This window comes from Microchirus variegatus (genome assembly GCF_963457635.1).
Source record: "Microchirus variegatus genome assembly, chromosome: 5".
Taxonomy (NCBI): Eukaryota; Metazoa; Chordata; class Actinopteri; order Pleuronectiformes; family Soleidae; genus Microchirus; species Microchirus variegatus.
Window position 1 is genome coordinate 25,551,464 of NC_139806.1, and position 12,541 is coordinate 25,564,004.

The window sequence follows — 12,541 nt, forward strand, 5'->3', positions numbered from 1 at the left end:
CAACCGTATAAGCACTTTCTAGATACTAGAACACAATATGTTCTTTACGTGTGTTTTACGAGTGTTTATAGACCATTTTTGATGGTAATCAATGACAGTAATAGGTTATAATCAATATGAACGTCTTACAAAGTGTAATAAACCCTTTATTATGCACGTGTTAACTGTTAATAAAGCTATTTTGCAGCCAATTGATATAAAGAGGGAATAGTGTATTATTAAAATGAGTAATATGTATTTTACACATATGTATTAAATGCACAGGCCTTTGAAAGTGGTAAATAATGAGTTTCTTCAACCTGCATTATATCTGAAAATTTTAAAAATGTGTTATTTATAGCTGATAGTTTGAATCAAGCATTTTTATTTGATCAGTGACTGTTAGAGGGTTAATGTGACATTCCCAAAGCTGGTTGTAAACCTTTATATCAGTGATGAGAGGGGAAAGGAGCTTTTTGACGTCAATAAAAATAATAATAATAATTTTAAAAAAATCACGATTACACAAAGGCTAAATTTAGAAAATTTATTTTAACATAAAAATGATACTCCACTGTTTTTTTTTTTCTAAACGTACAAACACAGTTTTTTGTACAAAGGGAGAAGTCAAAAGGGTTTCCCCACAGGTGATTGTACCTCACAGTTTAAACGTGTCTGTCCTGGGCGTCATCATCATCATCATCATCATCATCATCATCATCATCATCGCCCACATCTAAGAAACCAGCATCAGTTTTAAAAACACGATGTTAAGAGTAACTCCCTCAACAGTTGCCGTTTAAGTGCATGTTTAAAACATCCATTAAGGTGCAATGACTGTGGCTGAGCTCACCAAGAGCGTGTGTTTAGATGTGGTGACATGTGGTGAAACAGCACAGCCTGGTGGTTGGAGGAGGAAATGCAAGAAGGATGAAAGTTCATGTGCCTCACAAAAAAAGGTCCAAATGAGCTGGAAGATGATGTCTGCATGAATGTTCCTCTCCGTTGAGGACTAAAATACAGTTTGTTTCTTTTAATATTAACACAGAAAATTCAAGTAAAACAGGATATGTTGGTAGGAAATATGCTAATTATCAAACCGTGGAGAGAGAGCATGGCAACTGGGGCTTTATGACCTAAAGTGAAGTACATAAAAATACAGTTTTATTTTTGAAGGAATGAAAGTAAAAAGGCAGGACATTCATGTGAAGGAAACTCGCTGGTTTCTGGCACCTGGAACACACACAGGAGGCGGCTTTGTAACACTGGGCTTCTACATGTGGCGTAAACATTTAAAAAAGTACAGTAAAAAAAAAAAAAAACGCGGTAATTAAATAAAGAATTGGTAGACGATCTGTTTTCCAAACTACTTTGCTTAAAAAGAGACAAAAAGTGAGCTTCAAAACGTTATATATACACAACACTCTTGTTGTACACCTGCTGATATTAAGTTAGAACGACAAAAAGCACAATAAAGCTAAGTCAGAGCTCACCGTCGTCTGTTTTTCTTTTTACGACCCTGAAGAGTTCGGTTACACTCAGCCCTTTTGAGTGTTAAAATACAAACACAGTTTCGGAGTCAGAAAATATAGAACACCCACATTTCCTGTGTTAAAAATAAGCTTTGTCTTTTTGTTTTTTTGGCCAGAAAAGTCACATTTTCGCTGATGAATGTCGTGTCACGTGCACGCTTGGTTGTTTTTTTTGCAGTCTTTGTTCACACGGACACACACATCTGTAGCTCCGGGATGAGAATTTCTCGGTTTCAAGATATCCCGAGCACTTTCCTCTCCAGACTTTGGGATCTTCTGAATGCAGGGAGATGCAGGTGTGGTGGGAAGAAGAGGACTGACTGAGGTTTAATACAAGGTTCTCCTTCAACTCATAAATATGTAAAGCTTGTGTCCACTCCAACCTCTATCCTCCTTTGTAAATAGGTGAAATAAACTGCCATCTTCTTCCTCTATCAGAATACGTCACTGTTGCACCCGTTCGCAAAGTCGTCCCGCCGCACCCAGACCACGTCACGGTCATTGTTCGCGGCCTTCTCCACGGCACACTGCTTCAACGGGGCGACCTTCAGAGTTTGTGTCGTGCAGCAGGACAGAGAAATGCCACAGGAGGGCAAAGAGTCGCCCAAACCTGAACCATCGCGCATCATCTCTAACTGTCCGTTCAGGTTGAGTCCGTCCATCTTCCCGTCCAGGTCGCCCGGTTCTGCCGACGCGGCTCGCACGGACTTGCAGTACTCGTCGTCGTCGCTTAAAATGTCCGTCTCCTTCACCGGGCCCACGTCGACGCCCTCTCCGTGGCTTTCGTAGGAGCCCAAGTCGAACTGCTCCTCCACCCAGCGGTCTGTGTCCTCGCCTTGAGGTTTGTGGGACTGGAGGAGGGCGTGCTGGAAGAGCGGCGGGCAGGGCGGAGGGTGAGCGGCGTCCGACTCGCCGCCGTTGTTGTTGTTGTTGCCGTGGAAAACCAGGTCGGTGTCGATGGTGAAGCGGTTCCGCACCAGCTTCCTGCGAGCCAGCGTCCGAGACGGAGCTGAAGCTGAACAGGGACAGATAGATGGAGACAAACGACGTATTAGATAAAGCCAATATTCAGAATTAATTATGTTGAATGGAGCAGCATCAAGTGCTTAATTTTTCTTATTAGCAACGTACGAGCACTTGCTAGATGCTAGGGCATGTTCTGAATGTTTTTTTGCTTGAAAAAGATATTTAATATTAATATAAATGAGTGTTTATAGTTCACTAATCATCTTTGATGAGATAATCAATTATAGTAATCGGTTATAAATCAATATGAATGCCTTATAGAGGCTAATAAACCCTTTATTATGCACTTATTAACAGTTAATAAAGCTATTTTTACAGCCACTTATCATTAAAATTAATAAAAGACAAAATTTTACACTGATAACAAATATAAGGTCATTATACATTTATATGAATGCCTTATAAAGGATAATAAACCCTTTATTATGCACTTATTAACAGTTAATGAAGCTATTTTGCAGCCAATTGATATAAAGAGGAAATAGTGCATCATTAAAATGAATAAAAACAAAATTTTTAACTGACAACAAATAATATGGATGCCTTATAAAGGCTAATAATGCCTTTATTATGCACTTAATAACAGTTAATGCTCCTTTGCAGCTTCTTAACATGAATAAACCCTTTATTATGCACTTATTAAAGCTATGATTTGCAGCCAATTGCTACAAAGAGGGAATAGTGCCTCATTAAAATGAATAAAAACAAAATTTTTAACTGATAACAAATAATACAGATGCCTTATAAAGGCTAATAATGCCATAATTATGCGCATATTAACAGTTAATGCTCCTTCGCAGCTTCTTAACATGAACTAACCCTTTATTATGCACTTATTAACAGTTATCAAAGCTATTCTTTGCAGCCTATTGCTATAAAGAGGGAATAGTTCATCATATAAAATGAATAAAAACAACATTTTACACTGATAACAAATATAAGGTTATTATAAATGAATATGAATGCCTTATAAAGGCTAATAATGCCTTTATTATGCACTTATTAACAGTTATTAAAGCTATTTTTTGTAGCCAATTGTTATATATATTACACTTACTCTTCACATAATTAAAGACAAATGTCGTATTAGATAAAGTAAATCTACGGAATCCTTTATTTTTGAATGGTTTAAGGGTCACAAATGTGCAAAAACTGAAATAAAATGATGAAATAAGTTAGTTTTTTATGTTAAGAAGAGAAAAAATACTGAGGATTGTGTCACCTGCTCTGTTCATGGTGGGTCGTGCACCTTTGAGCGCACACAGGCGTTTCCCTCCAAACGGGACGTACTGCTGATTGGGCGGCAGAGATTCCGTTTTCAGAAGCTGTCGTCGTTGCTTCTCTCTCAGGATGGAGTGGACCGCTTTCAGGAAGTCCTTCTTACTTTCTGGAGAACTGAAATAAAACAAAGCAAGAAATAAATAAGAATAAGGTGGTTTGGTTGGACATAAACCTTTTAGTTTGTCTCTTACTTGCAGCACAGCTGGAAGTTCCTCTCTGGTCGTCCTTCAGATTCAGATCTCGTGTGAACTATCTCACACACCGCCGTTCCCTCGGAGTCTGAGGGAAATAGAGAGGAGCAGATATTCAGTTAGTTTCCTTCCCTTTAATAGCAGCAGGTCATTAAGCAGATGAACGATCTCATCACCAGAGCGTGATTTAAGGTTTATATGTGCCAGAAACCAGAAAGTCAGGGAGGACTCTGTCCACTAATGAGTATTTATCTGTTTTGTTTTCACAGGATATCATGTGTTTTCTGTGGAGAGCCTCGAGAGCCTTTGAAGCTGCTGTCAAAATTCTTACGGGTCATGAGAAATGACTTTCTGTGACTCGTGGTCACAAACTCTCTCATATGAAAAGGACTTTTTTTCGCTGTGACCTCAATATAAGAAGCAAAATATATTTATTTTCTGAGAAAACAGCCTGGTTAGAGCTTACGGAAGATGATAAGGGCCACAGTGGAAAAAAATACTTCAGTTCTGACTTTAAATTTCGAAATTCTGACTTTAATCTAAGAATTTCTGACTTTAAATTTCGGAATTCTGACTTTATTCCCTCCGAACTCTGACTTTAAACTCAGAAATCTGACTTTATTCTCCGAATTCTGACTTTAAACTCAGAATTCTGAATTTATTCCCCCTGAATTCTGACTTTAAACTCAGAATTATTTTATTCCCCCGAATTCTGACTTTATTCTCAGAATTCTGACTTTATTTTCATAATTGTGACATTACTCCCCCGAACTCTGACTTTAAACTCAGAATTATGACTTTATTCCCCCCGAATTCTGACTTTAAACTCAGAATTTTTACTTAATTCTCAGAATTATGACTTTATTCCCCCCTGAATTCTGACTTTAAACTCAGAATTCTGACTTTAAAACTCAGAAATCTAACTTTATTCCCATAAACTCTGACTTTAAACTCAGAATTCTGACTTTATTCTCAGAATTTCTGACTATAAACTCTTTTTTTACAGTCAGAATTAAGAGTTCATGTGCATCATTCAAACCCTGACAAAAATAGCAACTGTAATGTCCAATTTCTCCCCAGTAGATGTTACTTCATTAACTTTGACTAATAGATTTTTGTGCAAATTCAGGCAGTTCAGGTAATTCACACATACGTCCTCGTAAAATTATGTGTAATATTATTTATGTATGCATTAAACACAATCTAGCGCTAATCCTAAATCCCCTCATTAGTTTCTTAATTTTGCCAGATTTATGGACATCTGGACAATATTCAGACCTCAAATCTCCACATGGTGCTGCAACACTATTGTGTAATCATTCAATTTCTTGCCAAAAAGATATTTCAGAATAATTAAAAGATAATTAACTCTAATACGGACTAATCCCTGAGCCAGCTTTGACCCCAGCAGCGTTTCCAGTCTTCTTTTTCATACAAAAAACTTTACCAATGATGTGAAAAGACGTACTTGCAAGGGCGCGGACTTGCAGAGAGTCTGTGGCGATCATGTGACGGAAACGGAAAGGATCCCTGTCATCGCTCACAGACGCGCGGTGAGCGCCACCCTGGGAAAAAGAGAGAGATTTCATATAAAACTGCTGCAGTACATGAACACACCAGCAGAGGGCAGAAGAGTGCAGAGGTTTTTGAATGAATTGACCTGCTGTACTTACAATCTTTTTCCTGTGCTTGGAGCAGCCTTTGTAGACAAACACGACCGCTGTTTTGAACACTAGACAAGAGCGAGGGAGAGATGAAGAGGGGGAAATCAAAAGAAACCATTAGGGCGCGTCCGCATTAATTCACCGCATATATCAAAAGACATTTTCATTAACCAGTTTACATCAGTGACGGCTTAATGCAGCGTGTCAAAGGCTGCGTTTTTACAGCTTTAACCCTTAGAGTTGCTCAATCAGCAAACACAAAAGATGAAAATGGACCAACATGGCGTGCGCCGAAGCATCCATTACCCTCAGCTTCACCTCCCCACAGAAAGACTCAACTCTGTGTTCGCATGTAAAATTTATAGACAAAAGTGTCAGAGCGCAGAGAAGCGTGAACGGAGGAAGGGAAAACCTTCCTGGATCATATCAGACTGGATTTTCTTCTCACTCAGTCCATTTCACCACCGTCTGAAATAGCCACACAGCACCTCGTCTATGCATGACAGCCTCATGTGAGATGCAGCAAAGTGCCACGTGTCTCTACATATTACGATTACAGTTATATAGAACAGTATTTGTCTAAGTAGAGAGTATCTGAGACAGTGCTGCTGTAAAGTGTTTGATTTTTTTGAGCTCATCGTTCATTCTTACCAAATGCTGCCAAATCAGGGTCCTTCTTGCTCTTGAACAAAGACGCAGGAGGGTTGAGCCAAACCACACTGGAGTGAAGCAGCAGATCCCCCATGGACAGGTCAGCCACCTGAGACGGATCAGAAACAACACGACAGATTATGAGTTCCACATGTCAGTCAGTCGTTCCCGATCAGTACGTTTTTGGGGATCATCTCCACACGTACCTCTTTCTTGTCCGCGGTCTGTTCGTTGATGAGCTGGTCGAACACGGCGCCGTACTCCTCGTGCAGCTTCTGCATCTCGTTGATGTGACTGGCGACCTTGTTCATGGCCTTCATCGCAACTGAATGGGAGCAACGGCAATCGTCACCAAACCACAATTAAAAAAAAGTATCTCCACAGCAGCTTAATGTTATACATGAGTGAATATAAGGACGTCGGCTCACCGTCCAGGTGGTAATGTTCCTCACTGTCCGGGTCAGTGAGAGAGTAAAGCTCCCTCAGCAGCAGCGGGTACTTCAGGACCCTCTGGATGGGTTTGATTAGGTAAGACTCTAAAGTGGACGAGTGTTGCTGTCTGGGGTTTCTCTCGGCCAGGAAAGCCTTGAAATCTGGATCTGTCTTTGCTGGAGGAGCACAAACATGAGTGTTAATTGCTTTTGAAGAAAAGGTGAAGAAACGTTGACAGAACTGAGTCAACTACCATCTTAAAGTGTTTCAAATCATATCAAATTCAGCAACATTGCCTGCTCTAAAAAGCTGCGGGTGTGTCCGTTGGAGGAGTCCATTTTCACTTTAGTGGGGACCAAAGCAGCTGAACATTAGTTCAGAATATTCATGTAAATTCTCCAGTACCAAAACTACGGAAGAGGATTAGGGCCAATTCTGAGAATAAAGTCAGATTTCTGAGTTTAAAGTCATAATTTTGAGAATAAAGTCAGAATTCTGAGAATAAATTCATAATTCTGTGATATAAAGTCATAATTCTGTGTTTTAAAGTCAGAAATTCTGTGTTTTAAAGTCAGAAATTCTGAGTTTGAAGTCCGATTTCTGAGTTTAAAGTCATAATTTTGAGAATAAAGTCATAAATTCTGAGAATAAAGACATAATTCTGACAATAAAGTCAAAATTCTGTGTTTTAAAGTCAGAAATTCTGTGTTTTAAAGTCAGAATTCTGTGTTTTAAAGTCAGAATTCTGAGTTTTAAAGTCAGAATTCTGAGAATCAAGTCAGAATTCAGAGAATAATGTCAGAATTCAGACTTCTCTTTATTCTCAGAATTCTGACTTGGGCCTGTGTGGCCCTAATCCTCTTCCATACAAAACAATTGTAGAGAAGCTACATTTTCATTATTTTGGTTGCAGTTCAACAACATACTGTACACACACACAGAGCTGGTTTCACGACAGTCCTGCTCTCTGTCTCCCTCGTCCTCCACCAGTTGGTACTGCAGCCTCACTGTCTCATGAGTTTTCCTTTCTCGTCTTTATTTCCTCATCTTTAGGAATTTCAAATAAAGGGACTAAGACATCTCAGCAAGAGGAGTTGCATTTTCATACCACACACTTTAATACACGGCCTTGGGGCAGCAACTGTGCAGAACTCGACAGTACTTTTTTTTCCCCAAATGTGTCTGGACAACGTGATCCCACACGATGTCGGCCTCGCGCCTCACTGTGTGTCGAGTCTAGTTCCAGCTCGCCCTGTGCTGCACCGCGAGGCGTAAGACTAAAGACACTTCCTTTACTACACTCAGCCCTCAGCCATCTTATGTCACTGAGGGCTGGATGTGATTCAAGAATGTTTTTTCTTTTACCTTTAGCCAGGACCTTTGGAACCTTGGTGTGGCTGGCACAGAAGGCGCTGTAGATCTTGAAGCGATCGGCGTAATAGAGGAACGAGCCGCCCAAAGAGAACAGCACTTTCTGCGGGGAAAGCAGGGGAACACTTAATCCGATCACATCTCCAGCGTCTTTGCTTTTTTATTTGGTTTTTATGTAACCTCTCAATCACAGTCAATCCCTTTAGAGTCAAAGTGAACAAGGATTTTTGTTTGCTCTGCAGCAAATGTCTCTTTATTCCCTGTATTTATAGTTTTATTTTTACTTTGTTTTTAAGCCAGTTTGTTTTTACCCCTTGGAACACAGCATTTAGGCTGCTTTTCCCCCCCATTTCTATATTGAAATGTATATACAGAGGCCATCAGAATGTGCAGTATATCCTATCTGATATCCTTTTATTTCCTGCACAACATAAAGGCAAGATTTTTCATTTTCACCAACTATATAAACACACCTGAGCAAAAAAGTACTCAAAAATGTTAAAATTGAAATTAGCTCGTTTTTGGGAACAAAAATAACATAGAAACAGTCTATTTTGTGACTTCTGCACACTTATTTATTATTTATTTAAATGTGATAAAAAATGAATCATATATTTGACTCAACAACACCCTAACACAGGAAAAATGCATTTTGTAAAACCTGAAGATGCCTTAAGCCTATAAACACACATCCCCAGGATGTCCATATAAGGAGTTGTGTATTAATCCTGCTGCAATTTACCAATCTGAGCCGTGTGAGCACATAAGGGTTAATATATTGCTTAGTATGTTCTCTCCCACATGCCCTGTAGTGTTTCCTTGTGCATGTTTGTGTGCAGAGTGGGAGAAACTGCAGAAACTGAAGTGGCCTAAAGGGGAAACAAACAAACTTATCAGCATCGACTTCAAGAGATCGACCTTCGCTTACCTTAAACTGCTCCACCCTCTCCAGCCTTTCGAGATCTGGCACCAGTCGGATTCCGTCTTCCAGCGTTCGGAGAAACTCCACTTGGAACTCCACCATCTCCCCGAGGTTACCGAACAAAACGTCCAACTATAACAAACATCAAATGTCATTATAAATCAGCAGAATGGGGTATTTTTTTCATTCTTAGACTATAAAGGAAGTACCTCATCCTGTGTAAGGAAGCTCTCCTTCTGCAAAGGTGTCAAGTAGCACTCAATGAGGCAGCTCAGGTCCTGGAAAAGATGAAAACACAATCAGCCTGTGACCACATGTTCAAGTTAATGCTGAGTCATTACTGTGGATTTTTAAGAACAGAAATCTGCTCGCACAGGTGAAAACACATCCCACATCAACATCCTGCACAATTATCACGTCAATTAGGAAAAGCACTTGACCACAAAGCTATTACATCCACGCATGACACCGGGCAGATGTAAAAACTCACTTTGACGTAAGTCTTCTCCGTCTCCACCAACTCGTTGATGACCTTGCGCAGCTTGTCGGCGTGGGAGAGCTGCCGCTGCGCCGCGGTGCCGTTCGCGTGGGGTGGGAAGGCCGACACGGGGCTCGGCGAAAGGGAGGACGAGGACGACGAGGACGAGCACGACATGGGGCACTCCAGGGGGTTCATGTCATGGAGGCTGCGGCAGAAAGCGGTGACCTGCTCCGTGCTCTGAAGAGACGAGGACACAGAAGACAAAGTTGTTATACGATTGTACATAATTTGAAACGATTACTGTGTGATATTTGTACAGATTTGTGAGAAACAGATATTTTTTTCCGCCTGAAGAAGATGATTTGTATAGGTCAGGACAATATTGAATCTAAAATGGACATTTTTCACACAAGAAACATCCTGCGAAAAATGCATTATTCAAACCCTATACACACCCCCAGGATGTCCATATAAGGAGTTGTGCATTATTCCCATTGCAGTTTCACAAAAAAACACAAAGAAAACACAAAAAAATTGTATAGGTCACCCCAAACTTTAGAACTGTAGTGTATTCAAGAAATACTGTGCATCCTACGAATTGAAAATAGCAGTAGGTCATGTTGTGATTTTGCTAAAAAGATATGATTAATTGTCGTCCTATCAACGACTAGAGCTTTTCTGAATGTTGGAAAAATGGACGCAAACAATAATCCATCATGAAATGTGGGTCCAGGAAGGTGCGAAATAAGTATCTCATCCCCTGATATTAACATACGTTAAAAAATACACAAAAAAAATACAATATATACAGCACATTCTCACAGAGCCTTCCATAACAACACCCACCTGGTATCAAAAATACCAAGCATGAGCAGACCTGCCAACATTAGTCAAAGGACTAAATGTTAAAAAGGGAAAGCAGGGTGTGGGACACACACACACTCACACACACTCACACACAAGTCATACATTAAATGATTGTGACATAACATGCAGCGTGTCTTTGGGAAAACATCATAGTCTCCATCTAAACACGTCTTTCATAGTTGAAAGAGATATCGTAATCGAAAAACGAGAAGAAAATGGATGAGTAACACCGGAGCGCTGTTGCTATTATTTATTTATACCGAGCCTATTGTTAAACTTCCTTTTCTCTGGAATCAGAGCAAACATTTGGTGAATAAGTGGTTTAATTAGATTGTTTTTGGAGCAAGTCCAGACAGGCTGATGCTGCTGCTGCTGCTGCTGCTGCTGCTGCGAGAGATGCACTTAGATATATTTATTTTAACCTGCTCAGGAAGAAAAAGACGAACAAGATGAAACACAATGGAAGGAATGAAAGATCTTAGACGACACACCAAACCTCTCTTGATGGAACAAAAATGACACACATAATCCTCCACCTTTACAAAAACTCCAAATTGAACCGTCTTTTATGAAACACACCTCGGGGAGAAACACGAAAGCACAATTACTGGGGTGTTTCCTCATATTTTTGACTCTACAGTGACTCATCCTCTCAAGAAGTAAAACAGGAACAGATAAACTATTAGCGTGTATTACATCTAGATGAGGTTCATTCGTCCCCCACAATCAGTGTTATTCCCTAATCCCTCAGCTCCATGTGGAGGGTCAGTGTTCATTAAGCAGAATCTCTGATGTGATGTGCATTTCCGACGACACGGCTTGTCTTCGCCGATTCCATGCCTTGTCTCATTGTCAGGCTGCGGCAATGACAAACACGGGCTTTCCATCATGGTGTTCAAACCAGTTTTGCAACACTGCTGCATCACACACCAGCAAAATAACATAGGATGATGACAGCCAGTTTCAGTCTGACTAAAATATGCACTTTTTATAGAGAAAGCACGCTCGGTTTTTCCCCAGGTGTTGATTCACTTCCTGATCTCACAGCATTAACCACATCTTTTTTTCTTAAATCCAGATCCATATCACCACCAAGTGTAATAACAACAATAATAAAAACCTCAGGTAGGTCAAATCAGGGAGAATCTATCACAAACTTGAGTATCTGCCGATATCGTTCAGTCAGATAAAGTCATACATAGTGGCTGCATGAATTTAAAGCTATTTTCAAGACATAATTCTCCAACTCTGTAAGAAATATTCTTCGGCCATAAAGAAGCCCATAACATGGCTCAGCTAAAATACTGTTAGTAAAATGTATTTATACTTTACAGTCTGTACAAAGTGAAGCATGCAAAATATAGGATTTTTATATTTGTATCTGTCGGATATCTACGGAAGAGGATTAGGGAAAAATATATTTGAGTTCTGACTTCAAAACTCAGAATTCAGAATTTCTTCGCAGAATTCTGACTTTAAAACTCAGAATTCTGACTATAAAACTTAGAATTCTGATTTTATTCTCAGAATTCTGACATTATTCTGACTTTAAACTCATAATTTCTGACTTTATTCTCAGAATTCTGACTTTGTCAGAATCTATGACTTTAACACTCAGAATGAAGTCAGAACTCTAATATTTTTTTTCCTGTGTGGCCCTAATCCTCTTCCGTAGATAAAAAAACTGGTGCTGCAACGTACAAATATTTTCATTATCGATTCATCTGCTGTCAAATGCTCTGAAATGTTTTGTTGTGTCCACAAACCAAAATCATTTTTTTGTGACATGGAGCAAAGAAATCAGAAAACATTCACATTTAAGAAGCTGTGGCCAGGATTTAAATTCATTCGTTCAGTTCTCAACATATGGAGAGAAATGAGAAATGATGTCAGGATCAATCTGCAAAAACAGATTCACGGCGCTGTTTCTAAAACGCAACGAAACGCAGCGACGACATTTACAGTTTTTGACAGTGAGAGGAGTTAGTGACAGCCGAGTGACAGATGGAGCAGCGACAGAGACAGATGACGGCGGGAGACGGAGATGGAAGGACGAGCAGGGGAGAAGATGGATAGCCGCGTAATGCTTCACAATCACTGCTGATTAGGGAGTAGGGGGTTATTATGCTAATGAGGCCGTCAGA

At 39.8% G+C, this 12,541-nt stretch overlaps 1 protein-coding gene across 1 annotated transcript in view; it reads right to left on the reverse strand.

Annotated features, from left to right (window-relative positions):
• Window positions 1-1,945: 1,945 nt before the first annotated feature.
• Window positions 1,946-12,541, reverse strand: part of tiam1a (TIAM Rac1 associated GEF 1a) — a gene marked incomplete at its 3' end in the record, with an annotated part of 42,110 nt that continues 31,514 nt past the window's right edge. The window contains exons 17-28 of the mRNA XM_083889829.1: window positions 9,540-9,767; window positions 9,259-9,327; window positions 9,056-9,181; window positions 8,122-8,230; window positions 6,753-6,932; window positions 6,531-6,649; window positions 6,325-6,433; window positions 5,683-5,741; window positions 5,478-5,574; window positions 4,010-4,097; window positions 3,760-3,932; window positions 1,946-2,526 (exon numbers count right to left, since the gene is read on the reverse strand). Of these exons, the coding sequence (XP_083745955.1) occupies window positions 1,946-2,526; window positions 3,760-3,932; window positions 4,010-4,097; window positions 5,478-5,574; window positions 5,683-5,741; window positions 6,325-6,433; window positions 6,531-6,649; window positions 6,753-6,932; window positions 8,122-8,230; window positions 9,056-9,181; window positions 9,259-9,327; window positions 9,540-9,767 (1,938 nt within the window). The remainder of the gene's footprint in view (window positions 2,527-3,759; window positions 3,933-4,009; window positions 4,098-5,477; window positions 5,575-5,682; window positions 5,742-6,324; window positions 6,434-6,530; window positions 6,650-6,752; window positions 6,933-8,121; window positions 8,231-9,055; window positions 9,182-9,258; window positions 9,328-9,539; window positions 9,768-12,541) is intronic.